Genomic DNA, 24,715 nt, shown 5'->3' on the forward strand with positions numbered 1-24,715 from the left:
GTTCCCCTATCTTCTTCCTCCCCAGGAGCGGGGGGGGAGGGGCGCGCCACGTCCAGGGCCTAACACTGAGGAGAAACTGAGGCACGGCGAGGGGCCGGGTGCTTCCCCGTGCGTCCCCTGGGTGCTTGGCGTCCGTCGAGAGGCCGCGCCTGGAGCCCGGAGTCCCGGCCGCCCAGCCCGGGCCCGGGGCCCTCCGGGGTTGGGGAGGCGGCGATGGCAGGGCCCGGGGCCCGTGGGGGCTGAAGGATGACCTGCACTGGCGTGGGGCTGGGCAAACTCTGCTTCGTGCTGTCCGTGGCCTTGGGAGCCTTTCTGCTGCTGCTCCTGCCCCTCCCCCGCCTCCAGGCTCCCTGGGGGGTCTGGGCCCACCCGCCGCCCCGGCCGCCCCCCACCTGCGAGCAGCCGCCCAGCGCCCCGCGGCCCCGGGATGGGGGCGTGGCCCAGCCCCTGCAGGGCGTGCTCCAGCGGCTCCTGGGGGCGCCCGCCGCGCACCCCCGGACGCCCGAGAGGCTGGAGCCCAGGGACATCTTCATCGCCGTGAAGACCACCAAGAAGTATCACAAGTCTCGGCTGGAGCTGCTCTTCCGCACCTGGATCTCCCGGGCCCAGCAGCAGGTAGGATGGACCCCCACCCCCACTCCAGCCCTCCGCCGATCCCTCTCTGCAGGGGGAGCAGGATCTCAGAGGAGAAGGCGCCCTTGGGCAACCCCCTCGCCCAGCGGGGTGCCCGGCACATTGTAGGCGGTCCATATAGGCTTCATGACTTGCTTTAGATGGCCCTCTCTTCGAGGAGGGAGTGGCACGGAACCTTAGAGTTGGAAGGGACCTCAGAACTTCCTTAGGGGGGTTACCCAATACCGAGGCTGGCACATAGTAGGCCCTTTATGAGGGGTTCGTGACTTGGCTTAGGGGGAACCTAACACAGAATCCCAGAGTTGGAAGGGACTTCAGAAGATAACCCCCAGCACTCATCACTAGGTCTGGCACATAGTAGGCACTTCATAAACACTTTTTGACTTTAGGTGGACTTCTGAGAACAGAACTCCTATATAATTATGCAGATTATGCAACTATAACTTTATTTTCTGAAGACTTCCAGGGACAGGGAACCCCCATTCTCTGAACATTCCATTCATCTCTCAGTCCCCCGCTATGATGCTTAATTTGTCTTCTGCAGGCCAGAATAATGCTCTCCATCTTACATTTTATTTTTAGCTTACTTTAACAGAAATTGCCTTCTAAATGTGTTATTGTCAAGTCAACAGGCATTTAAGGGCTTACTGTTTGGCTGGCACTTTACTAAGGGGGCCTGCTCTCAAGAAAAGAAACAATAAGCAAGAAACTTTTAGGGACATACAAGATTATATCCGTGGGAGATGAGAAGTAATCTCTTAGGAAAGGCACTAGTATTGAAAATACCTGGAAAGATTTCTTGGAAAAGGGAGGATTTGAGCTGAGTTTGAAGGAAGCCGGGAGGCAGAAACAAGCTGGGAGAAGATTCCAGGCATGACAGATAGCCAGTGAAAAATGGGAGGGTGGGGGGAATCGGAAACTTTCACCTTGGTGACAGGTGACTAGAGCAGCTTATTATATTTCGTAACATTGTAACACTGTTTTGGGAGCTGAAGGAAAGAAAAGAGGATAAGTAAGATCCTACCTTCTAGGACCTTACTGTTTAGGAGGGGGAGATAAAATGTGCATAATCAAACACTTACTAAACACCTACTGTGTATCAGGCACTGTGCTCAACTTATTTACATAACTAGACTATAGGTTGTCATAAAGGCATTGGAGAAATACAGGCTAGAGCCTGTCCATCTGTGTGGAGTAGGGAAGATTTTTTTTAGTAGTTAGAGGGTACCTGGAATCAGTAAGATGTAGATTCAAATTTGGCCTCCCAGGAAGTACTCATCCAGTCATGTGACCCTGGGCAAGTCACTTGACCTCTATATGTCTCAATTTCCTCATCTGTAAAGTGGGAATAATAATGGCACTTTGGAGTTGATGTGAGGATAAAAATGAAATAATATTTGTGAAACTCTTAGCACTGTTACTGGCACATAGTAGGCACTATGTAAATGTTAGTTATTCTTATTGTAATTATTATTAAGGCAGTGAGTGGCATTTAGTTGAACCTTGAAAAATGGGTAGGATGTTGGCTAGCAAAGTATTCCCAAGCATAGGAAATAGCATGAACACAGGCCTGGAGAGGGTAGGACTTGTTCAAGGAATGGCAAGTAGTCCAGATTGGCTGAACCATATATTCTGGTCTGTGAAAGAGAACAGTATGAGAAAAAGCAGGGAAAGTAAGTTGAGACTGAGTTTTGGAAAATCTTGAATGATTCGGCTTAGGAATTTGGCTAGGGTTGGAGGTGGGGTATCGACTGTTTTTGAGCAGTAGAATGGTGTGACCAGGCAAGTAGGTTGGTACAGTCTTACAGGCTGGTTTGATGTCCCTCTGGAATCAGGATCAATGGTTATTCTTTTCTGGCCCCTTTCAGCCATGAGAGTTGTTGGACAAAATGAAGGCAAAAACATATTTAGCCAACAGGTTTATAACTTGGAGTTAGAAAACCTGGATTTTTGCTGAAGAAGCACTGTGATGTGTACTGGAAAGAGGAGTGAATTTGGAGTCTGAGACTTGGGTTTGAATCCCAGCTGTGCTGTATGACATTGGGCAAGTCACCTAATCTCTCTGTCACTCAGTTTCCTCACCTGTAAAACACCTGAGGAGTTTGAGTTAGATGATCTCTATGGAACCTTTCCATTACAAATCTTGTGAACAATTAGATCTGGAAGAGCTATATAGGCACATTGTTCAAATTGGGTTCTTTCCATCTGTCTTCATGTTTTGGGTGTAATAGTATAAAATTGCAACACAGTTTTCAAAGAAAAGCACAGTTCCTCTCTTTAATGAAAACACACTAATTTTTTTCCCTGCTCCATGAACAACCACCCAAGGTTTATTCATTTCTCCTGTTAGTATTGGTGGCTTTGTGCCTCTTTCCATGGGCAGTTTATATCAGTAGAGATAAGACCCAGGAAGCCATTTCTGTGGGTGCCAGTGATGAGGTCTAGAGGTTTAGGGGTTCTGGGACTCCAAGATCACAACACGTGGGTGCTACCTGAAAGAACTTAACCCAAACCTTCTTTCTGCCAAAGACAAGGTTTATTAAAGATCCGCCATATTAGCCAGAATCTGAACACCTGTTAGCTATTGGCTAGATTGTAAAAATCTGAGCACTGGCTAAATTATAAGAATCCGAGCCTCTTAATGGAGACAAGATGGACCTTATGTACAGAAAGACTGTGGGAGGGATCTTGGAGTGGCCAAGTAGTTTGGGGTGACTGGAGGAGGGGTCTAAGGAAGATCTGAATGGGAGTGGCATGTAACCTGGGGTGAACTGGACTATGGAGCCTAGCTAGGATTAAGTGTGGGGCCAGGGACATAGGGAGGGCTAGGCTAGGGTAAAGGTAACGGAATTGGGAGATTGGGTTTAGCCACAGTGAAAGGCTAGTTGATGGGATTATAGCCTCAGGGGAACTCCAGAGATTTGGCCAGGTGGGAAAGTTCTAGGGCTTTTTCTTTCTGGGGTCTAGATCCCAACCCCATCCAGGAGATTAGAATAACCCTGGGACTGCACCAAGACAAAGACAAATCTGTGTCTTCTACTTGCCTTTGCTCCTAACAGATCTGAGGACAGGGATCAGGGAATCTAGAGAAGATAGCCAGCATGATGAATTGCTTCAAGATTTGTTAGTGTGTTGTTACATTATTTTAATTCAGCCTCACAACACTCCTCTGAGGTATAGGTATTGCAGGTATTGCTTCTATTTTACAAATGAGGACACTGAAGCTCAGAAAGGTTGAATATGTTGCCCAAAGGAATATATCTAATGAATGCCAGAGGTAAGATTTAAATGTAGATCTCTCCTGATTCTATTCTTGAAAACACTGACTAAAACATTGGCAGAGATAGGGCCATTTAAAGGGCAGGCCTTTGTAGGCTACCTATGCAACCAACAAGGGCCAGTGGCAGTGGGTAGTTCAGGGACTCCCAGAAAGATGCCATTTTTTCAACTTTTGGGTCTAATTTTTTTTTTCTTCCAGACCTTCATCTTCACAGATGGTGAAGACCCAGAGTTACGCCTTCGAGCAGGTAATTAAGTTTTCCATCATTACCATTTGTACTGAATACTGGCATTATATCTGCCATGTAATGAGGATAAGGGATATTTGGCTTCTTTTTCCTACCCCAGAGCTTGGGACCGGAACAGGTTTAACTCACTAGCCTGGACCTGTTTTCATGACACCAGGCCATTGGCTAGAGTCTCCAAGGGCTATACTAAGGTTGTCACTGTCTTTTTCCTATTAAAAAAAAAAGTTACTTTTTAATGAATAAATCACTTTGACTACATAGATAGACACCAGAACTAAAACATAAGCTGGTGTAGAGCCCTAATGTTTGGCTGGCCTCCAGGATGCCATATGATCTGAGAGAGTAGAAATAGGCAACAGAATTTACCAAGCAGCTATGCTCTGCTCACCGAGTTTTCTTCTCTAATGTCCACTTCAGCAATATTTTCAATTTACGTGCTTGGCTGGGGTCATGCTGCAGGTCAGGACTTGTGATTTTATTGATGGATAACTTTCAGTAGGTAGACTTCCTTTTTCATGCACTCTGCCGATTGACAACTCTATTGTATAAATAGTCTTAAAGAATTGCTTGGGGGCATGGAATGTTTAAGTGACTAGCCTGGGTCACTTAGGTCATCAAAGGTAGGATTTGAATTCAGGTCTTCTTGATTCCAAGGCCAGCCCTCTATCCACTGTACCAGGCTGCCTCTCTTAACATTTCATACTAAAATGACATGTCCTGAAGTAACCCTGGAATTGGCTATCATCTTGCCTTCCGTCCCATTCACCCATCTCTTATTCTGTCCAGGAGACCATGTCATCAACACCAATTGTTCTGCCATGCACACACGCCAGGCACTCTGCTGCAAGATGTCCGTGGAGTATGACAAGTTCATCGAGTCAGGAAGGAAGTACGTGAGTTGCCAATGCAGAAAACTAGGTGGGGGTCACTCAGGAAACCCCAGAAATCCCAGCCATCAGACGCTAAGACAGCTTGTTTTTGTGGTTCCTCCCCTGACTCTTTCAGCTGCCAGAGCTAAACAGCTGGGCTCATTGAGGCTGCCAAGAGTAATAATCCCCACCCTACCTAATGGGGTTCTTTCCTTCTCATCCCTTGCAGATGGTTCTGCCATGTGGATGATGACAATTATGTGAACTCCAAAGGGCTCCTACAACTGCTCTCTGGTTTCTCCCCAAGTCAAGATGTCTATGTGGGGCGACCTAGTCTGGACCACCCTATTGAGGCAGCTGACAGAGCCCAGGGAAGTGGAACCGTGAGTGACCTGGAAACTTTTATTTTATTTGTGCATTTGAAGTAGGAAGATCAGGGTGGGAAGGGGAACACCTGAGAGAATTCAGCACTAGGAAGAGAAGAATCTGGGGAGCCACCTACCTTTCCTGTCTGTGAAACCCCCGGGGCTTCCTCTGTAAAGTGAGGGAATTGGGCTAGGTGGCCTCCAGGTTCCCTTTCAGCTCCAGACCTTTCCTCTGATTAGACTGAGGAGGGCTTTCTGGAAGTGCAGGAGGGAAAAGATTGGGCAGGGATGTTCCTGGAAGCTGAAAGCCAGATGAAGGGATCCCAGAGCAGCTAGATCCGAAAAGGAAGATATTGGACTGAGAACCTAGAAAGTGACCAGTGGAAAATGATTTTTCAAGCAAGAGGAAGCTTGGGGGAGAGAAGGTGATAAGGAATACTTTTTTTCCTGGACCAAAGACCTGAGATCTTAAAAAGAGCTGTGTAGTCTTTTGAAGTGCTTTGCATGTGTATCATCCTATTTGTTCCTTTTAGGTTGGTAGAATAGGTACTCTTGTCTCCGTTTTACCAATGAGAAAACTGAGGCTCAGAGGACTTATGTCTTGCACAAGAGCTGGAACTTGAACCTGGATCCCTTCCTTCAGTTCGAGTGCTCTTTCAACCCCGCGGTGCTGTGTAGATCAGGAACTCCAGACAAAGGGCAGACTCTGGGAAATTAATTTGGTGGGGAGGGAGAAGTGAGGTCTGATGTGCCAGCCCTTGAGGTTGGATTCTCTCTGCTTGCCTCCCAGGCGTCTACAGTCAAGTTCTGGTTTGCCACAGGAGGAGCTGGGTTCTGCATCAGCAGAGGTCTTGCCCTCAAAATGAGTCCTTGGGCCAGGTGAGTGGGAGCCTCTGGGCTTCCCGGCTCCAAGCAGCCAGCCTAGGACAGGTGGGAAGGGCACAGGCACAGGCATGTTCTGAGCGACCTCTCACCTTCCCTGCAGCCTGGGCAACTTCATCAGCACTGCCGAGAAGGTCAGACTCCCTGATGACTGCACCATTGGCTATATCATCGAAGGGCTGCTGCAGGTGAAACTACTGCATAGCACCCTCTTCCACTCCCACCTGGAGAACTTGCAGAGGCTGCCAGCTGACACCCTGCTCAGCCAGGTACCACACCCAGCCCCTGCCACACTGGCTAGCCCTCAGTTGTAGGGGTCACTCTCTTTTGAGTCCATAGCCAGCTCTCTGCTACCTGGGGTTGTACTTCTTGGAAATGACTATCTCCCTTAGTCCCTTAGGTGACTGTCTCTTTGTATCTGTGTCTGTCTGTCTCCAGTGAGTTGTTCCCTCAACTTGGCCTTGAACTCTGTTGAACTGACTCTTCATCTTTTGGAGGGACTGTTTCCTGGACAAATAAGTTTGCTGCCGGGTATCTTGGCTGAGGCAGGAAAGAGGAGAGTGAAATCCCTCTCCTTTCACCCCTCCCTACTTTGGGCCTGACTCCACAACTACGCTTTAAATTCACAAATCTCCCTTCTTTTAAAGGTACCCAAAAGCATGCATATTTCATTAACTTCTTGTGATTACTTTCTGAGCTGGGGAGTTGCTCAAAGATTAACCCTCCTATACCTCTTTTACACAGAAGGGCAGGGACTTGCCTAGGGTCACGTAGCTAGTAAGAATCTGAAGCAGGATTTGAACCCAGGTCTTCCTGATTCCAAATCCTAAACTCCATCCACCACAACACATTGCCTAACAAAACTGAACTATCTCCATACTTATATTCTTATTGTAATTGAAACTAAAAGAGATAAAGATCAATTCAGGAAGTATGTATTATTAAGTGTTTACTGCCGGGCTTGGTGCTAAGTAGCCAGGATACAAAGACAAAACAAAAGCCGTCCCTGATCTCAGTGACCTTATGCTCTAATGGACACAGTCACCGAGGCAGGAGAAGGAAGGCCACGTGCAGAGGACAGCAGGTAGGGCCTGCAGGGCCAGAAGGGGAAGAGTATAAAATAGGTGGGCTGTGAAGAGCTTTCAGTTTTTTGTCCTTGAGTCACTCAGCTTGACATGGTGCTTTAAAACTATTTATCACTTTGGTAGCTGTGTGGAAGGTAGGTCGTAGAAGGTAGGAAGCCCCGTTAGGTGTTTGTCCCTGTAGTTCAGGCAGCTTCATAAAGGACACCTCGGAAACTTTCTTTGGAGAAGCCAATACAGGAGTTGCAGAATTGATTTCATTGTGCACCTCCATGCAAGAAAAAACACCGTTTCATGCCAGGCTGAGCTACCTTATCTTTCAGTGCTCAAAATGAGCGCAACAAGTCATGCAGATGTTAGGATCATAGACTTAGGGCTGGAAGGGGCCTCAGAGACCCACTGATCTAACCTCATTTTATAGAGAAGAAAACTGAAGCCCAGGGAGGTTGTGACTTCACCAAGGTGACAGAGTAAGGACACCTTATTTGTAAAGTCCAGGATTCGAACCCAAGTCCTCAATTCTAAATCCAGACAAAAACAAAACAGTCCCTATTTTTAAAGAGCTTACATTTTATTGGGGGAGGCCACATGTACATACATGGGCATGTATAAGGTAATTTTGAGAGAAGGAAGACTAGCAGTCAGGGGGAACCAGGAAAAGCTTCATATACTTCAGCTGAGTTGATTCTGAGGAGAAAGAACATTTCATTCAGACGTGGGGAGACAGCCAGTGAAAAAGTGTAGAGATGGGCATTGGAGTGTCCTGTGTAAGGAACAGTAGAAAGGCTGGTGTTGCTGGACCTTAGGATGTGTGAAGGGGAATAACATATCATAAGACTGGAAAGAAAGTAGGTTGGGGCCAGGTTGTAATCGGGCATTCAACAAGTATTTAAGTACCTACTGTGTGCCAGGCATTGGGCGAGGTCCCTGGGATTCAAGTACAAAGTATAAAACAATTCCTTCTTGCAAGAAGTTTACATTCTAAGGGTTTTAAATGCCAAATAGAGGAATTTCTACTTGATCCTAGAGGCAATAGGGTGCCACTGGAGTTTGAGTGAAAGAGTGATAGGGTTAGACTTGCATTTTAGGACCATTACTTTGGTACTTGTGGAGAGAAATTTGAAATAGAACTGCCAGGTAGGAGACTGTCGCAGTGGTGATGAGAACCTGAATGAGGGTGATGTTGGACAGAATTAAGAGATGACAAGGTCTGATAACATATTAGAAATGTGGGGTGGGGAATAGAGAAATTGAGGGTGATTCCAAGGTAGAGAACCTGGGTGTTTGGAATGATGGTAATTCCCCTAATAGAAACAGGTAGCTTAGGAGAAGGATTGGGGGAGGAGGGGATGCAGGGCAGAAATGGGGTCCACAACTAAAAAGCAACAAAACACACCCCTCCCCCCAACTAAACAGATAGAAATCAGAGATAAACAAACCTCAAATAACCCTATTGAACTGATAAATAAAACTGGGAGCTATATTTTAAACTAATGAAATATAGTGCTGTTTGGGACATGTGGTGCTTAAAATGCCTATTGGACATCCAATTAAAAATGTCCAGTAGTTAGTTAGTGATGTGAGTTTAGCGTTCAGGAGAGACACAAAGGCTGGATGTACTGATTTGAGAATCATCTACATAGATGTGGTAATTACACCCATGGGAGCTGATGAGATCACCAGATGAGAGAGTGTAAAGAAAGAAGATTAGAGGGTCCAGGGCAGAGCCTGGGGGTGTACCCACAGTTGGGATTGGAATGTGGAAGATGATTTCAGGAAGGGAGCCTGAAAAGGAGGGTTAGACAGGTAGGAAAAGAGTGATGATTGAGGACAGAGTACCACAAAGACCTAGAGAGGAGGAGAGGGCAGTCAGCAGTGGTCTGCTATGTGGTAGACAAGAAGGACTGAGAAAAAGCTATCAGATGGGGCAAACTTGAGTGAGCGTGGAAGTTGGATTTCCTGGGGCTCTTAGTCATTATGAAGTAGTGCAGCCAGCAAGAAGAGACTTGAGTGGGGATTGGTAGCATGGGGGGATGTGGTCATGTTTGTAGGCATCAAAGAATGAGCCAGGAGTAAATGTTTGTTGAAGGGAGAAGAGAAGGCTTCAGGGGTTGCCATGACAGCCATGAGTAATTCAGTGGAAAGGGCATTGACTCTGGAGCCAGAGAACCCAAGTGCAAACCCTGCCTCCAACTCTGACTATCTTTCTGGCCTTGGAGAAGTCCCTTCTCTCCCCTGGACCTCAGTTTCCTCATCTATAAAATGAGTTGGATTAGATGACTTCTGAGGCTCCTTCATCTGAAACATCTATAATTCTGTGTGCAGGAAGGATGGTACTTGCTCTCTTTAGCCTCAGAGAACCAGGAAAAATGAGAAGAAATTGCAAAGAGGCAAATTAAGGCTCGCTATCAGGAAATACTTCAAACAATTAGAACTGTCCAAAACTGGAGCAGATCTCAAGCAAGGATGGTTTTCTTCTCATTTTGGGAAGTCTAAAATTTTGAGAGGATTACATGTCGGGAATGTTGTAGTATATACTCATTGACCTGGGTGGCTGCTGAGATCCCTTCCAGCTCTCAAATTCTGTGAATGAATGAATGAATGAATGAATGAATGAATGAATGAATGAATGAATGAATGTAGACTCAGTAATGCACTGTTATAGTTGTTATCTGAAAACCAGCCTGGCTGAATTTGGAGAGGCTCACTACCAGATCAGCCACAAACAGGATGATGAAGTTTTGGGTTATGGCCCCTCTCAAAGGCTGTCTGCCACGTCCCAGAGGGATTTCAGTCTTCATTGGTGAAAGGAGCACCCACACTAATGGAATTATATGTTGAGATATACCCTGAATACCAGTGACCCTAGTCACAGAGGTAGCATTGGCAACAACTATGTTGAAAATATGGTTTATTTAAATAATTATTTTGAATTATTTAGTTACTTAAATGATTATCTAAATCTTTATTTTTGTTATTTTATATTAAAATATATGGTTTGAAATCATGAAAGCATCCAGGGGTTTATAAACTTCTCAAAAGTCTCATGTGTCTACATCACAAGTATTTTATTTAAAAGAAAAGTCAGAAGGCACTAGACATGGCAGTGAGTGTAGAACAGTATCATACAAAAAAAAGCAACTCGACTGTCTCAACAGACAGGAACAACTGGTTACAGATGTCTAAGTTCTTTCAGAATTAGCTGCATGTGTGCAGTCAGATCATCAACTGGGTAAAGAAAACATCAGTGTAAATACTGGGTTAGGAAATGGGATAAAGACTGTGCCTGATGATTAAAGCCACCCGGTCCAACCTGTTTAAAAGAGCTGTTTAAACTCTGCAAAACAGGAAATGGACCAAAGTAAATGCATTAAATCTGTCGCTACTTTAAGAAGTTTAACTTTTGCCAAACAGTGCATATACATGAGCAAGCTAGAAAAGCCTGGAAAATACTTTAATATGTGGGAAAAGGGCACCTGAAAGTCAATCGTCTACTTCCCAACCAATATGCCTGCTTTTTCATCTCTCCAGCATCTTTGTGAAGATGATCTGTGCATACTTGTCAGTTATCCTTGATGAAAACATGAGAAGAGAATAGGCAGGCTTCCAAAGAAGCTGACCACATCATTAGCATGACATAGTTGACTGAGAAATGTAGAAAACTTGAGATTGTCTATTATTTACTTTTTAACATTTTAAAATTGTGGAAAAGAGAGTTGTATTTGAAGTCAGGAATCTTTTTCAGCTTTTTTTTTTTTAATATTAAATTTAACTTGGTAGTTATTAACTGCTCTCTTCTGTGTATTTTTAAAATGTTCCATTGATAACGCCTTTCTTTCTTTTCTCCTTTTTAAAATCACTGTTATTGGCCATTAGGGTTTTTTTTTCAGTAGTTCATTTATGGCTTTTCCAATTCTTTTTCTGATACTGGGTTATTTAAATTCTCTATTTCTTGTTCTAATAATCTGAGCATTTTATATTTTTTTGCAAATATTTATCCATTTCATTTGTTGATTTTTTTTTTCTAGCACATACTTCTTAGGCAATATAGTTTCTAATATTTCCCTTCATTTCCTCTTCATTTGTTATGAGGTCTCCCACTTCATTTTTTATATTGACAGTTTGGTTTTTCTCTTTTGTCTACTGTATTTCATTAGTTTAAAATATAACTCCTAGTTTTATTTATCAGTTCAATAGGGTTCTTTGAGGTTTGTTTATCTCTGATTTCTATCTCTGTTTAGTTGGGGGGAGGGTTGTGTTTTGTTGCTTTTTAGTTGTGGACCCCATTTCTTGATCTTTCTCTTTTTTGAGAGAAAGTGTTTAAAGGTATAATTTTTTTCCTCAGGATTACTTTAAGCTATCTTACTATTATTTTCTTTGATGAAATTATATGATTTGTGCTTTGACCCACCAGTACTTTGTGATTAAATTATTTAGTGGCAGCTAGGGCAATGGACCTAGGATCAGGAAGACCTGAGTTTACATCCAGCCTCAGATACTTACTAGCTGTTTTGATCTTGGGCAAGTTACGTAACTTCTCTCTGCCTCGGTTTCCTCATCTCTAAAATAGGGGTAATAATAATAGCATGTCCCAGGGTGGTTGTTATTTGTTTCTTAAATAAGCTTTTTTTTAGTATTTTTTCTCTTTCTTATATCGCCACAGTTATCCCACGTGTCTCTTTCCTTTGTCCTCCCAGAGAGCCAACTCATATGACAATAGTACTTTTTTTAGAGAGGACAAAAATTAGCACAAATGATTGATACATTGAAAAAGTCTGAAAACACATTCATTGTGTAACACCAATGGACCTTCTACCTCCACGAAGGGATAGGTTGGGAATGTCTTCTCATATCTCTTTTGAGTCCTATTTGATCTTTATCATTTTTCTTTCATTTACATTGTTGTAGTTACTAGTATATTGTTTTCCTGGCTCTGCTTACTTTCACTCCACATCAGTTCTTATAGCTCTTCCCATGCTTCTCTGTATTCATCACATGTATCATTTCTTACAGCACAGTAATATTCGATTACATTCATAATATACCACATTTTGTTTAGCCCTTCTCCAGTTGATAGGCATCTACTTTGTTTCTGATTCTTTCCAATTCCAGATTGCTTTGCACAATGCTTGTACCATTTCATAGCTCCACCAACAATGTATTAACATTCCTAACTTTCCACAACCCATCCAACGTTGACTGTTGCTTTTTTTTTGTCATTTTTGCCAATTTGTAGAATGAGGGTTTTTATTTGCTTTTCTCATTATTAATGATTTGGAACATTTTTTCATAGGGTTTGTGAATACTTATCAGTTCTTTTAAGAATGGTTTTTTCATAACCTTTGACCACTTTTCCATTCAGGAATGGCTGTTAGTCTTGTATCTACTTCTTAATTATTTCTTCTCAGGGTTGTTATGAGGATCAAATGAGATAATATTTATAAAGCACTTTGCAAACTTTAAAGGGCCCAATAAATGTTAGTTATTGTTACTAGTAGTGGTCACCTCCATTCAAACTGAATCCTTTCTCCAATCCTTTATTACAATTTTTGTTGCATTATAGTCAGTAAAGAATTTGCTTAATAATTCTACTTTTCTGTGTTTGAGATTTTTATGCCCTGCTACATGGTCAGTTTTTGCAAATCTGCCATGTGCCACAGAAAAATAGTATTTATAGCTTTCTATCCCCATTCAGTAGTTGCCAGAGGGCTATTATATCCAATTTTTCTAAAATTCCATTCAGGTCCTCAACTTCTTTCTTATTTATCTTTTCAAAAATATTGATTAGGTCAGAAAGGGGCACTTTGAGGTCTCTAGTTATTATAGTCTTGCTGTCTGTTTTTCCCTCTATTAATAATCCGAACTTGCAATTAGATAGCACTTTAAGGTAGACAAAGTGCTTCACATGAGTTTTCATTTAGTTGTCACAGCAACCTTGTAAGGTAGGTGCTAATGTCATCCCCATTTTATAGATGATTATACTGAGGTTGAGAGAAGGCAGGATTTAAAATTGGTCTTCATGACTTCAAGTCACTTGACTTTTTCTACTATACTACCAGGCTGCCTAATCTTTAATTTGATTAACTTTTCTTTTTAAGAACTTAGATATTATGGCATCAGGTGCCTATATATTAAATGTGATAATATTTTAATGTCTATAGTATCTTTAAGCATAATGTAATTTCTCTGCTTATCTCTTTTAACCATGTCTATTTTTGTTCTTGCTTTAAGATCATGATTGCTACCCTTGCTTTCAAAAATTTCTCCTGAAGCATAAGAAATTCTGTTCTGCCCCTCATTTCAACCCTTTGTGAATCTTTTGTTTGACATGTTTCTTGTAACAGTGTACTGTTGGGTCCTGCATTCAAACCTATTATGCTGCTTTATTTTATGATGAACTAATCCTTGTTATGATTGCTAATTATGTCATATCATCTTGTACTTTTTCCTTTTTCCCTACAACCTGTTTCCCTTTTGTCACAAAAGAGATGGTGAAGAAAGGAAGGAATGTTAACAAAACCAGTGATGTATAGTAATTAGAGTAGTCCACTTCCAATGCGTTCTTCCTCACCTTCTCTCCCCCAACCAACCCTCTTCACTAGTTCTTACATGTTTTCTTTTCTTTTAATCTTTCTTTTTCAATCCATTTTCTGAAGCTGATGTTTTTTTTTACCTGTGTTTTTCCTCTCTAGGCTATCAAAACAGAACCAAACTACTCGTAGTACTCCTAGTATCCTAACTTCTCTGTAACTCTTGGAGACTTTTCTCCCTCTAATAGAATGTAAGTACTTGCTCATTGTTTAGCCTCTTTCCATTGTTCAAATGTATTTATTTCTTGACTCCTGTGTTTCCAATTCAGATTTTTACCCTGCCCTGGTCTTCTAAACCAGAATGTTTAAAATTCCTCTCTTCCACTGAAGGTCTTTTTTATCTTTTGCATTTTGCAATCTCATTCTAAAAATTTTCTCCCTTTTTTTGTAGTAGTTGCTGCCAAGTCTTCTTGTGATCATCCTGACTTTAGTTCCTTGGCTCTTGAATACTGTCTTACTGATTGGTTGTAGTATTTTTTCTTTGACCTGGAAGCTCTGTAGTTTGACTGTGGCATTCCTGGGAATATCCATTTTAGGGTATCTTTCAGAAAGTGGTCTGGTAGAATCTTTTTATTTTCACTTCTTCTGGTTCTAGTCAATCTGGGCAGCTCCTATTTATGATTTTTGTAAATCTCATATCCAGGCTCTTTTGAGGGATTTGGGGAGATCATGGTTTTCAGGGAGTCTGGAGAGTCTTAAGTTATCTCTTCACCTATTTTCTAGTTGCTTAGTTGTTTTCACTAGTAGATACCTTACATTTTCTCCAAATTTTGTCAATCTTTTGATTAAAAAAAAAATTTGTTCTGTTTTTTGTTCTCATGGAGTCGTTCGTTCTCTTCTAATTTTCAAGGAGTCTGCTACTTTGGTAAGGTTTCCACTTTTTGTTCTTAGCTATTCTTCTAGTTCTTTCCTCTTATAACTCTTATTTTGCGTATTCCATTTTTTTATCTCAAGTTTCTTGTAGTCTTGATGCTGTGCTGGTAGTTTTTGTTGAGTTTCTTCTGGGTTTGTTGATCTCTTTGGCATGTCTTGACCCATAGTATTTCTTCATTGTGTTCAGTGTCCTCCCATTACCCCTATCTCCAGCCTCACTTCTTAACTTGACTTTTTGTGCCAGAGCCAGGCATCACCCTTTCCAAGCGCTTGCATAGGGTCATCAGGCCCCATTTGGTCCTGACTTTTCATTCCTGACACTAGCTTCCACCCCCCACCCCCGTACATCTGCTTTCTGCAGGCAGGTGTTTGTGTCCCCCTTCAGAGCGCTTACTTCCACCCTCCCACTTTCCCCAGAGCCTCCCTGGTCAGGAGTTGCGGTCAGTCTGTCTGCCTGAGATCGTGCTGGCTTTCTTTCTGGGTGGCATGACTCTTCTTGAAGCTTCTGGCTCTGTTTTTATTCAGTACTAGGCTGGATGAAGGTGCTGACTTTGGATTTCTTGATCATTATTCAATCTTGGTACCTCTTTGTTAGAGTACAGACTTTTTGTCCTATAAACTATTTGTGCTCCACCTGTGGTAGAGCCTTCCGAGCTGGTATTGTGCTGCTCAGCCACAGTTGGACACGTTGTACATTGACCCCCAACATAGTGGTGTCATTTTGGTCCTCTTTGAGTGTGAAAGACAAGAACCAACCAGTGTTTGGGGAACTGGGCTTCTTGTGACTTTTCAAGCTGCTATCTTAATAAGAAGTCCCTTTCTCCTTGTCTTTGCATGTTGCTCAATCAGGCATTGGTTCCACTTCCTTCCGTGGCCCTGCTAGGCCTGATTGGGTTTCTGGAAAGCACACTGGTCAGGCCGCCTGCCTAGCTCACCTTGGGCGCCTTGGGTGCTTGGGACTTGTGTCTTGGTATGACTCCTAGTGCCGTTTTTCAAACAAGCATTTAGCTTGGGCAGAGCAGGATACAACTTTGAAGGCTCTCAGACCTGGTGTCTCATGCAAATTAATAATAAAAATAGCATTTTTGTAGGGCTTAAGAGTTTGCAAAGTGCCTTCCAGTTATGATCTCATTTTGCCCTAACAACAGCCCTGGAAGGTAGGCGTTATCATCTTGCCCATTTTACAGATGAGGAAGCTGAAGCAGAGAGATATTGACTTGCCCAGGATCATATAACTAGCAAGTGTCTGAGATCAAATTTGAATTTGAGTCTTCTTGACTCCAAACCCAGCACTGTCTACTAACTGTGAGAGTTGGACTGCAGAGATGAGCGTATTCAATAACATGCCAACTATTGATATTAAACAAAACAAAAACAAGAAGATGAATGCTCACCAAAGATGTTTACCAGTGTGCTGGGTTCTGTTCTCTACAGAATTCTCTGCCGATGGTAGTTTCTCCAAAGGCTTCTATTTATAGATAATATCATACAAAAGCATCTGGCTTTTGAACACTGCACAGTCCTTTCAGTGAGACTCAATTTCTGTGAAAGAGATTATCCAGCCAGCCATATAGGACCAACTGAATTGATGGGAAAACTTACCTTAGACTGCCACATGGTTGTCGCAGACAGCCGTCCTTGGAGGTAGTTCACCTCTCCATATAGTAGTGGCAGAGGAAGGGATCTGGCTGGGTCATGTGTAAGAAATGTGTGAGGTGCTTTCCATGACCCCAGTGACTTTGCTGTCCCAGAATCCTATATAAATTTATATCCTCAGTCTAATTCTATACGGCTGCAAATCATAGACTGTCGTGATGTCTGAAGAGCCAAAATTACAAGTAATTTGAAGGGAAATAGAAAGACATAGGGCATAAGCAGTTGTTGCATCTTGCTAAAGATGGTGAAGTGTCATAAAAGGAATCTGAGAAAGATAGGTGAGCCAGACACTCCAGATGGCCAGTCTTCCATTGATAGGCCCAAGATAGAGTAAACAGGAAAAAAAGCCAGGATGTGGAGTCTAGATTCTATAGGACTTGGGGAACGATGGACAAGAATTATACACGAAGTCATTGGAGTAGTAAGCTATGTCAATGGATGGTGTGCCCAAAAGAAGGTAACAGATCTAGAAGGATATGCAAAGCCTGATACTTTGTTTCAAGGATAGGTAGGTTTTAGAGTGTGAAGGAGCTCTGTTAAGGTCTTTAAGGGAAAAGGAAGAGATCAGTAGCTGCTCAAACCTTTCACTAGGGGGCAGCAGTGGTCTGTGTGGCTACCTGATCCCTAAGCGGCCTGTACAGTAAGAATCATACTCTTAGTGCCAAAAAGGGTCTTCAGATCATCTATTGATAGGAGTGAGTATATGGTTAACTGAGCTGATGTCTCAGAAAAAGAAAATTTCATTTTTAAAGCGTATTTTTTAAAGTAAAGTTCTAATTTTAAAAATTAAGTTTAGTTTCTTTAGTTTGCTAAATAAAAATTATGTCTTTATGAGTCAGTATTCCATAAATATTTGCTTAAAAAATTTAAATATCATGGGTCTCCACTGTAACAAAATGTACTAAACATGCCTGTGCGTCTAGTGCAACTTCCTTTTACAGATGAGGAGGTGAGTTGATGACAGAGCCAGGATTCAAACCTAGGTTTCTTGACTCATAGAATCATTAAATGTTGGAGATGGGAAGGACCACGTAAGTTATCTAGTCCATCCTCCTTTTGATTTTTTTTGTTTTTTTTTTTTTTGGTTACAAATGATAAAATTGAGACCCAGGGAGTTTTAGTCAACAAATATTTAAATATTTAAGCACTTACTGTATGCCAGAAGCTATATCAGTAACTTCTCTAAGATCTCTGCTCTTAGATAGCAAAGACCAAAATTAAGCTCCTGACCCAAATTCCAGTGTCTTTTCTCCCATATCAAGTAGCTTAAATGTAGATTGAGCATTTTACAGTTAGAACAGTGTTTTGAGAAACTAACAATGCTGTGGTAATCCATGTTCTCTCTGTGATTTGAGATTGAAGGAAGGTAAGAAAATAGTTGTTAATCATTAGCTACAGAATTCCAGTTTTGGAAAAAAATATTTATGAAGCTTTATCTACTGTACCAAACTCACACATTGTCCTGTATACTTATCCTTCATGTCCACAGACTGTCACTATCGGGGTGAACCAGGTCATGACCCCGTAGACCAACTATTTGTGGGATTTTCTTGGCAAAGGTACTAGAATGGTTTGCTGCCATTTCCTTCTCCACTTTTATGCAGGCAAGGGTTAAATCACTTGCCCAGAGTCACACAGCTGGTAATTCTGAGCTCAGATTTGAACTCTGGTTTTTTTTTTTGACTCCAGGCCCAGTTCTTTATCCACTGTGTCACCTAGCTGGCTGTGTCTCTGGTAGCAGAACTTATATATATAATAGTGTTACAATTTTGCTGGAAGGCCTTATATCCTATATCATTTTACTGTGTGCAAAATACTCAATGCTTGGTGCTGGGTTATTCTAGGCCAGGAGTGGGGCACCAGCTGCCTCCAAGCCACATGTGGCCTTTTTTGAATTTTACAGAACAAATCCTTTTATTAAGGGAATTTGTTCTGTGAAGTTTGGATTCAGTCAAAGGGCCATACTCGAGGACCTAGAGGGCCACAGGTGGCTCTGGGCCACAGATTCCCCACCCCTGCTCTAGTCAGATTTAAACATGACCCCTGATCTCAAGGATGAGAACTAACTGTTTTTAGTTCAAAAGTCTTTGTATTGGTTAATTGGTCCCTCTTTAGTAATTCTAATTTCTAGCCACCTCTTATCTATCCCTTGGGACCTTTCATACAGATTAACTGTCTTAAACACACAAATGTGTTCACATCAACTTTTCAACATCAATACCTCATCTTTTTTTGTTATAAACTTTTGTTTTATTATCATGAACTTGACAGATGTCAACAAAAATGAACTTTCCTACATAAAAACAGAAAAAGCATTTGAAACCATTAATCTTTACCATGTACAGCTTAATTTGAGCTTTCTAGAAAAATATTTAAAATTTAATATAGTAGTTCTAACACTGCTTACTTGTCTCTGTCCCTGTCTGAACTTCTTTCTGCTCTCTTTTGTGTAATTTTTAATGATTTATTTTTTCCTTCTTATTTTAGTTATCAATATAACTTTTGCCCCTACTCTCATTGACTGCTTAAAAATGTATAGGAACAAATGTAGTAACAGCATCTTTGGGTCAAAGGGGACGCATAGTAAAATCCTGCATTCTTATTCAGTGACATGAGAGCGCATTTTACCATTTACCCTTCAATGTGGCTACACCCTCCACCAATACATATAAAAACTCCAGGAGTCAGTATGAGAATAATTCATTTCTTGTTTATCAGTTAGCCAAAATGACCCTCCTGGGGCAGATCTGCAGGCCTTCTCAGCTTCATGGGGCCACAGACCAGAGCCACCTCCATGCCCCGATGAGAAATCAGAACAAGACTTTATGATTGCATAATCATGCTGTTCCAACAAGCATTTATTAAGCACCTAAAATGTATAAGACAGCATTCAAGGTGCTGGGGATAAAACAGATTTCTACACTCTTAGAGCTGGCATTTGCCATTTTTGTCCTGCTTCTATTCTGTCTTCCTTCTCTCTCTTCTTTGATTGTTGCCCTCTGTGTACCTCTGGCATTTCCTTTGGGTGTTAAATCCTTCCTGGTAAAGCAGTACAGCACTGGGTCTGGTCCTGGAAGACCTTGGTCTCCAAACAGAAGGGCCACCATCTCTTTTGTGTCAAACTCTGGCTCTTTATAGCCCCAGGGAGAATCACTTAAAGCTTAGGTTTGGTTTTATGTGTAGGGTCTCCCTAAAAGAAAATAGAGAATATTCACTATGCTATGTAAGTACAGTAGGACACCTGTTTATTTTTTTCCAACAGAAGAAATATTTGTTTGTTTCTTAAAGCCAGACTCACAGGGACATGTTGCCAGGAGAGCTTAAACAGTGGTAACTTAGAACTACTATTTTACTTCCTCAGGAAGTTGAAATTCACAACCTCAATGCATGAAGCTTTTGTAGGGTTGCTGAAGCTCCTTAGCCCCTCTCCCTTGGCTCTGCACTGTCTAAACCATTCCCTCTAGGTCTGTGTATTCTGGTAAGCTTGTTAATAGTGATCGCTTTCAAGAAGTGCTGTAATAGTTTCTTGGGACTCCTCCTAAAATGAGGACTCTGGAGTTCCCAACCATTCAAACTCGGAAGGTTCCCATCAAGGCTTTCGGGGTCAGCTGTGCCCAGGAAGGAACTAAAACTGAAGAGACAGCCAGAGGCCTGAGGCCGGCCATGTGCTAGTGGTTACCATGTGGCCTGGCAGCACTTCCCAAACAAGGAGTCTTGTGGACGGTACATTTGAGAGAGAGGAGGGAGGAGATCAAGAGAACAGAAGTTACTTCCCTTTTTTACTAATGCAACACCCTGCCTCCCTGCTACTGTCATGGGGCAGGAGGCCCAGGAGACCACCCAGGGGTTTGCTTTACCATCTCCAAACACAAGTCCTTCAGTATCAATAGTTCTAAAAAATAATTCCATTAAGTTCTTATACTGTCATTCAGCCACTGCTTTAACTTGTTTTCTTTCTTTTTTTTTTTTTTAATACAACTCCAAAAAGTGCTACTATACATATTTTGATGCACATGGGACCTTTCTGCCATTGACTTGTTTCGGGCATATGCCCAGAAATAGCATCTTTCAGCTTTACTGATAATTATTGATAAATCAGTTGTAATCTTATGTTACCTGCCGTTATTGCCATCATTACCATGGCTTTCACAAAAAACAAATAATTTCTAAACAATGTTGTTATAAGAATTTTTGGGGCCCTTGTTAGCCACTGCACTAATAAGCCAGCATAGGTTACAGTTTTTCCACTCAAGAGTATGACACACCCACAAACATTTGTGTATGTATGATTTCTCCTCCTGAGCTACATGACCCAGAATTTGGGTAAGATTAGGTAAATCAAGTAAGGCTGGCCTCCCTCACAGTTTGGGATATGACATTTTTAGCAAAAGAAAAAGAATGCTTAAACTGTTACAAAGGTCTTAGCATAGCCATTTACACTAGAAGGAAGAAGACTGTATCTTCTTTATCAGCCAGTTAATTAACGTTTGTTAAGCTCCTGTCTTTATGGGGTGAAATAGAGAATAATGAAAAATGGGTGAGTTCCAGGGACTGTTCAAAATTTTTGTTTTGTAACCATAGTAAAGTGATTAGAGGAAGGAAGGTACTAGCACCTTTATATATCAGCAAATTCTAACATGCACTTTCCAGAGCTTGTCTAAAATAATCAAATTGATCAATATGGTCTCTGAAGGAAAGGGAGCCCTGTTGACACACTCAGGGCCCACAAGCGTCCTGCTTGTTGCAAATACTCCTCCTTTTCACATATAGGGCTAGGGACCAGACCTGTGATGTCATTGTTGTGAGGGACCCTCGTCTACAATCCAGCCCTGAGAGGTTAAGTGACTTGCCCAGAGTCACACAAGCCACTGTGTGTCAGAGACAGGACTTGAATCAGGTCTTCATAGCTCTGAGGTTGGTTTTCTATTCACTATACCACGCTGCCTCTCTTCAATCGCCATTGTGTACAAAATAATGAAAACACCAGATTTAAAAAAAAAAAGCAGTGTTTTACCTAGGAGGCTCTAGATTGATGCATTTAACCCAAATTCTTATGCTTGAGTGGAGGCTGTCTTTATTATGCTGATCGTAACTTGAACAAAAATGTTCATTAATGACCATACTTGTCTTTTGGGAAGGCAAGTGCACATATTGTTACCTCCTTTTACAAGTGAGAAATTTGAGCCTTAGAGAGGTGACACAATCAGTCACGTAGTAAACTATGGAACTAGGACTTAAATACAGGCCTTCTGATTCCTAGTTGTGCCTTTCCTTTATTCCCCTCGCCCACAAATACATCTCTGACTCTCTTATTGTAGTCCAATCTTAAAGAAAAAGCAGGAACACAGCCCCTCAGGCTCTTTCCTGCTGGTCATTGCCCAGTCAAGCACAGGCTCTCGACCCTCTGTCCTCTCCCTCTCTCAGATCACCCTGAGCTACGGAGGCCCAGAGAATCGTCGGAACGTGGTGAGCGTGGGTGGTGCCTTCAGCCTGCAGCAGGACCCCACAAGGTGAGAGAGAGAGAGAGAGAGAGTGTGTGTGTGTGTGTGTGTGTGTGTGTGTGTGTGTAGGAGTGGGTTCCTAGTGAAAGTGATCTGGAACAACTTTGGTCCCACAGAGCCCTAATCATCTCCTGTCTCCTCTCTTCAGGTTTAAATCCATCCATTGCCTTCTGTATCCTGACACTACCTGGTGTCCCCTGAAGAAGCCACTGTAACCCAGGAAGTGTCTGATTTTGGAAGCAAACCCGTCCTCAGCATGACCTGATCTCATCTGTGGGGAGCAGAGAAAATGGACTTGACTGCTTCTGCCAAGGAGAAACCCCTGTGCCCTCGTCAGACACCAGCAGTCCTGTGGAGCCTATTGGACCCTTTCTCTCCTGCTTCTCCCATGTTCACAGGCTTCTTTGGGGTCACATATCTGATCTGGAGAAGTCCTGGACGTAAGCAAGAGTTAGCTAGAGGTGCCTCTCCACCTAGCCAAATCTTGGAGCATGCTCAGTGCTCATCCAGGACCCTAGATTGGGCTCTGTGGAGAGAGCCCAGCAAGGAAAATATGAGGGTCCCTACCCTGGGAGAGATCACAGCCCAGATTATCACACAGAGAAGAAAATGCAGATGTGGTCTATCAGGGCTGAGGGGCCTATACACCAGGAGCCCCCTTCCACAGCTTGGTAGACACACAGTGCTGGGCCTCAGTTTACTGAGCCTCCAGGTGTAGCTCTGGGACTTGTAGCACCTTGACTGATGAGAGCCTTTGATCAGTCACAATTGAGCCGTTGGCCCTTGAGGGGCCCCTGAAGACTGGACAAGCTACAGGCCAGGATTTCATTTTTTTTCAAGGGCAGCCTAGGACCATTCGGGGTTGGGCTATCCCTGGAGCAGGTGCAGGTTTGGGGAGAGCCTGGTGATGACAGGGGAGCAGCAGTTCCCCTTCTCAATAGCTACCTCTGAGTCCCTCTCTACTCAAAGATTATTGGGGTAATGGATGAGGGCCAGATAGGATCTTTAGCTTTCTGGCTACTTTGGACTTCTTCCCAGCTCTAATGGGGCACTGAGGAGAAGCTAAGGAAGGAGCCTTGACCTACCCTGAACCTGAGCCAGGGTTTAAACATTGGGCTTTTCCCACAATCTGCTCCTTGTTTTCCAGTTGTCCCTTACCCCTTGAATCTTTCAAGAACTGGATGGAATGGGAAGGAAAGGGTGTGTCATCGTCACCCCTCCCTGCCCCCTAAGCTAATTCAGCCAGTATTGAGGGTTCCTAGACACCCACAGCCAGAGAGCTCATCAACCCAACCGGTTCGTGGTTTTTCAGCCAAATAAATAATATTTAAAGTTAATATCGACTCTCATTTCTGTAACTCCCATTGGCTCCATTAGCCCACTCTGTAATAACAATAGTGATATTTGTATTGTGCTTTAAGGTTTGCAGGGTGCTACATGGGCATTACCACATTTGATCCTCACAGAATCCCTGTTTTTAAGTTCTGGGCTCTAAATGGGAGGCCCGAAGGGTTACTTCCCTTTCCTGGCCTCTTAGGAACTGCATTAGGATGAAGCCTTCGAAGTTATATGCCCTGCCCTTCCAACTCCCTAATCCCATTTCCTCCCACCAACAGCAGGGCACTCTGGGCTCTCATCTACAGACTCAGATTCAGCCCCATTAGCTACATGGCTTGCATGGGCCCAGCAGCTGTGAAAGGCTTGGCACCTCTTCCACCCTCTGGTTCCTCTGCTTGGGACTTGATTTGTCAACTCAGTGTTTGTTTTGCTGCCAGCCTCTCGGGCCCCCTGGCTCAGCTCCATGCTTGAGACAAACTAGCTGGTTCAACACTTTTTTCCCTAAGTTGGACTGGGCCGTAGGAAGGAAGACATTGGAAAATAGCATCCACCCAGCCAGTCCTGGTGGTTCACTCAAGGAGATTTGGTGGATGGTGACCACCCCAGGCCTCCCCAGCATCTAGACAGGTGCCCGAGCGTTTGCTCCTCAGTGAAGTGAGTCTAGCTGATCCTCACAGATCATTCTGATTATCTTTGTCCCCCTGGATGTGGGCACCATCATCCTTCCCTAATCCAATTTCATCCAGTCCATAATTTCAGAGTCCTGTAGTTCTCTCTCTTCTCTAATCTATTACCAAGTCTTGTCAAATCTACCCCTATATTTGCCACATTCTTCTCTTGACTCTGTAATCATAATAGCCTGTATTTATAGAGTTCTTTTTGCAAAGTGCTTTACAAAATACATTATTTCGTTTGATCCTTGCAACAACCCTGAGAAGTAGGGTCTATTATTATCATCCCCCTTTTACAGATAAGGAAATGGAGGCAAACGGGTTAAATGACTTGCCCAGGATCACTTAACTAGTAAGTTTCTGGGCTTGGATATGAACTTCCTGATGCCAAGTGTACCATTGTCCATTCTTTTCCATACTGTCCCACTTCCAAGGCTGCTATGTAAGTCGAGGTGAAAAGTGATTTGGGCCTGAACTGTTAAAGTAGCCTCCTAATCTGATTCCCTGCTTCCAGTCTCTACCTATCCAGATGGCAAGATAATATTCCTGAAACACGCCTGATCATATCACTCCCCTGCTCCAAAGCATTTGGTAGCTTCAAATTGTCCCAGGGATAAAATATAAATCCAACAGTCTGATGTCTAAAACCCTGTTTGATGTGACTCCTTATTTTTCAAGGCAAATCAATAAGCCTTTATTAAGCACTTGGAGTATATGGGGTTTTCAAG

At 42.8% G+C, this 24,715-nt stretch overlaps 1 protein-coding gene across 3 annotated transcripts; it reads left to right on the plus strand.

The window, feature by feature from the left end:
• Positions 1-211: 211 nt before the first annotated feature.
• RFNG (RFNG O-fucosylpeptide 3-beta-N-acetylglucosaminyltransferase) lies at positions 212-23,315 on the plus strand. Of its 3 annotated transcripts, none has more exons than XR_003570098.1 (8): positions 212-615; positions 4,112-4,160; positions 4,947-5,049; positions 5,259-5,412; positions 6,185-6,273; positions 6,380-6,545; positions 6,715-6,923; positions 21,902-21,985. XR_003570098.1 is itself a non-coding variant. In XM_027873007.1 (8 exons), exons 1-8 carry the CDS (start codon positions 247-249, stop codon positions 22,191-22,193), a joined length of 1,083 nt encoding a protein of 360 aa, XP_027728808.1. In that variant the 5' UTR covers positions 216-246; the 3' UTR covers positions 22,194-23,315. The 3 variants fall into 3 exon arrangements, 1 of the variants encoding a protein (XP_027728808.1); XR_003570097.1 differs by lacking the exon at positions 6,715-6,923 and adding an exon at positions 21,248-21,391 and having other exon boundaries at positions 21,902-21,984; XM_027873007.1 differs by lacking the exon at positions 6,715-6,923 and adding an exon at positions 22,127-23,315 and having other exon boundaries at positions 216-615; positions 21,902-21,987.
• Positions 23,316-24,715: the final 1,400 nt, after the last annotated feature.

This window comes from Vombatus ursinus, unplaced genomic scaffold (genome assembly GCF_900497805.2).
Source record: "Vombatus ursinus unplaced genomic scaffold, bare-nosed wombat genome assembly UNPS02014801.1, whole genome shotgun sequence".
Lineage (NCBI taxonomy): Eukaryota > Metazoa > Chordata > Mammalia > Diprotodontia > Vombatidae > Vombatus > Vombatus ursinus.

Excerpts from the sequence above, each read along its gene's own strand:
- RFNG (XM_027873007.1), top strand. The coding sequence starts at position 247 with ATGACCTGCACTGGCGTGGGGCTGGGCAAACTCTGCTTCGTGCTGTCC. Across the intron at positions 616-4,111 it reads TCTCCCGGGCCCAGCAGCAG|ACCTTCATCTTCACAGATGG; the intron begins GTAGGATGGACC and ends TTTTTCTTCCAG. Across the intron at positions 5,050-5,258 it reads TTCATCGAGTCAGGAAGGAA|ATGGTTCTGCCATGTGGATG; the intron begins GTACGTGAGTTG and ends CATCCCTTGCAG.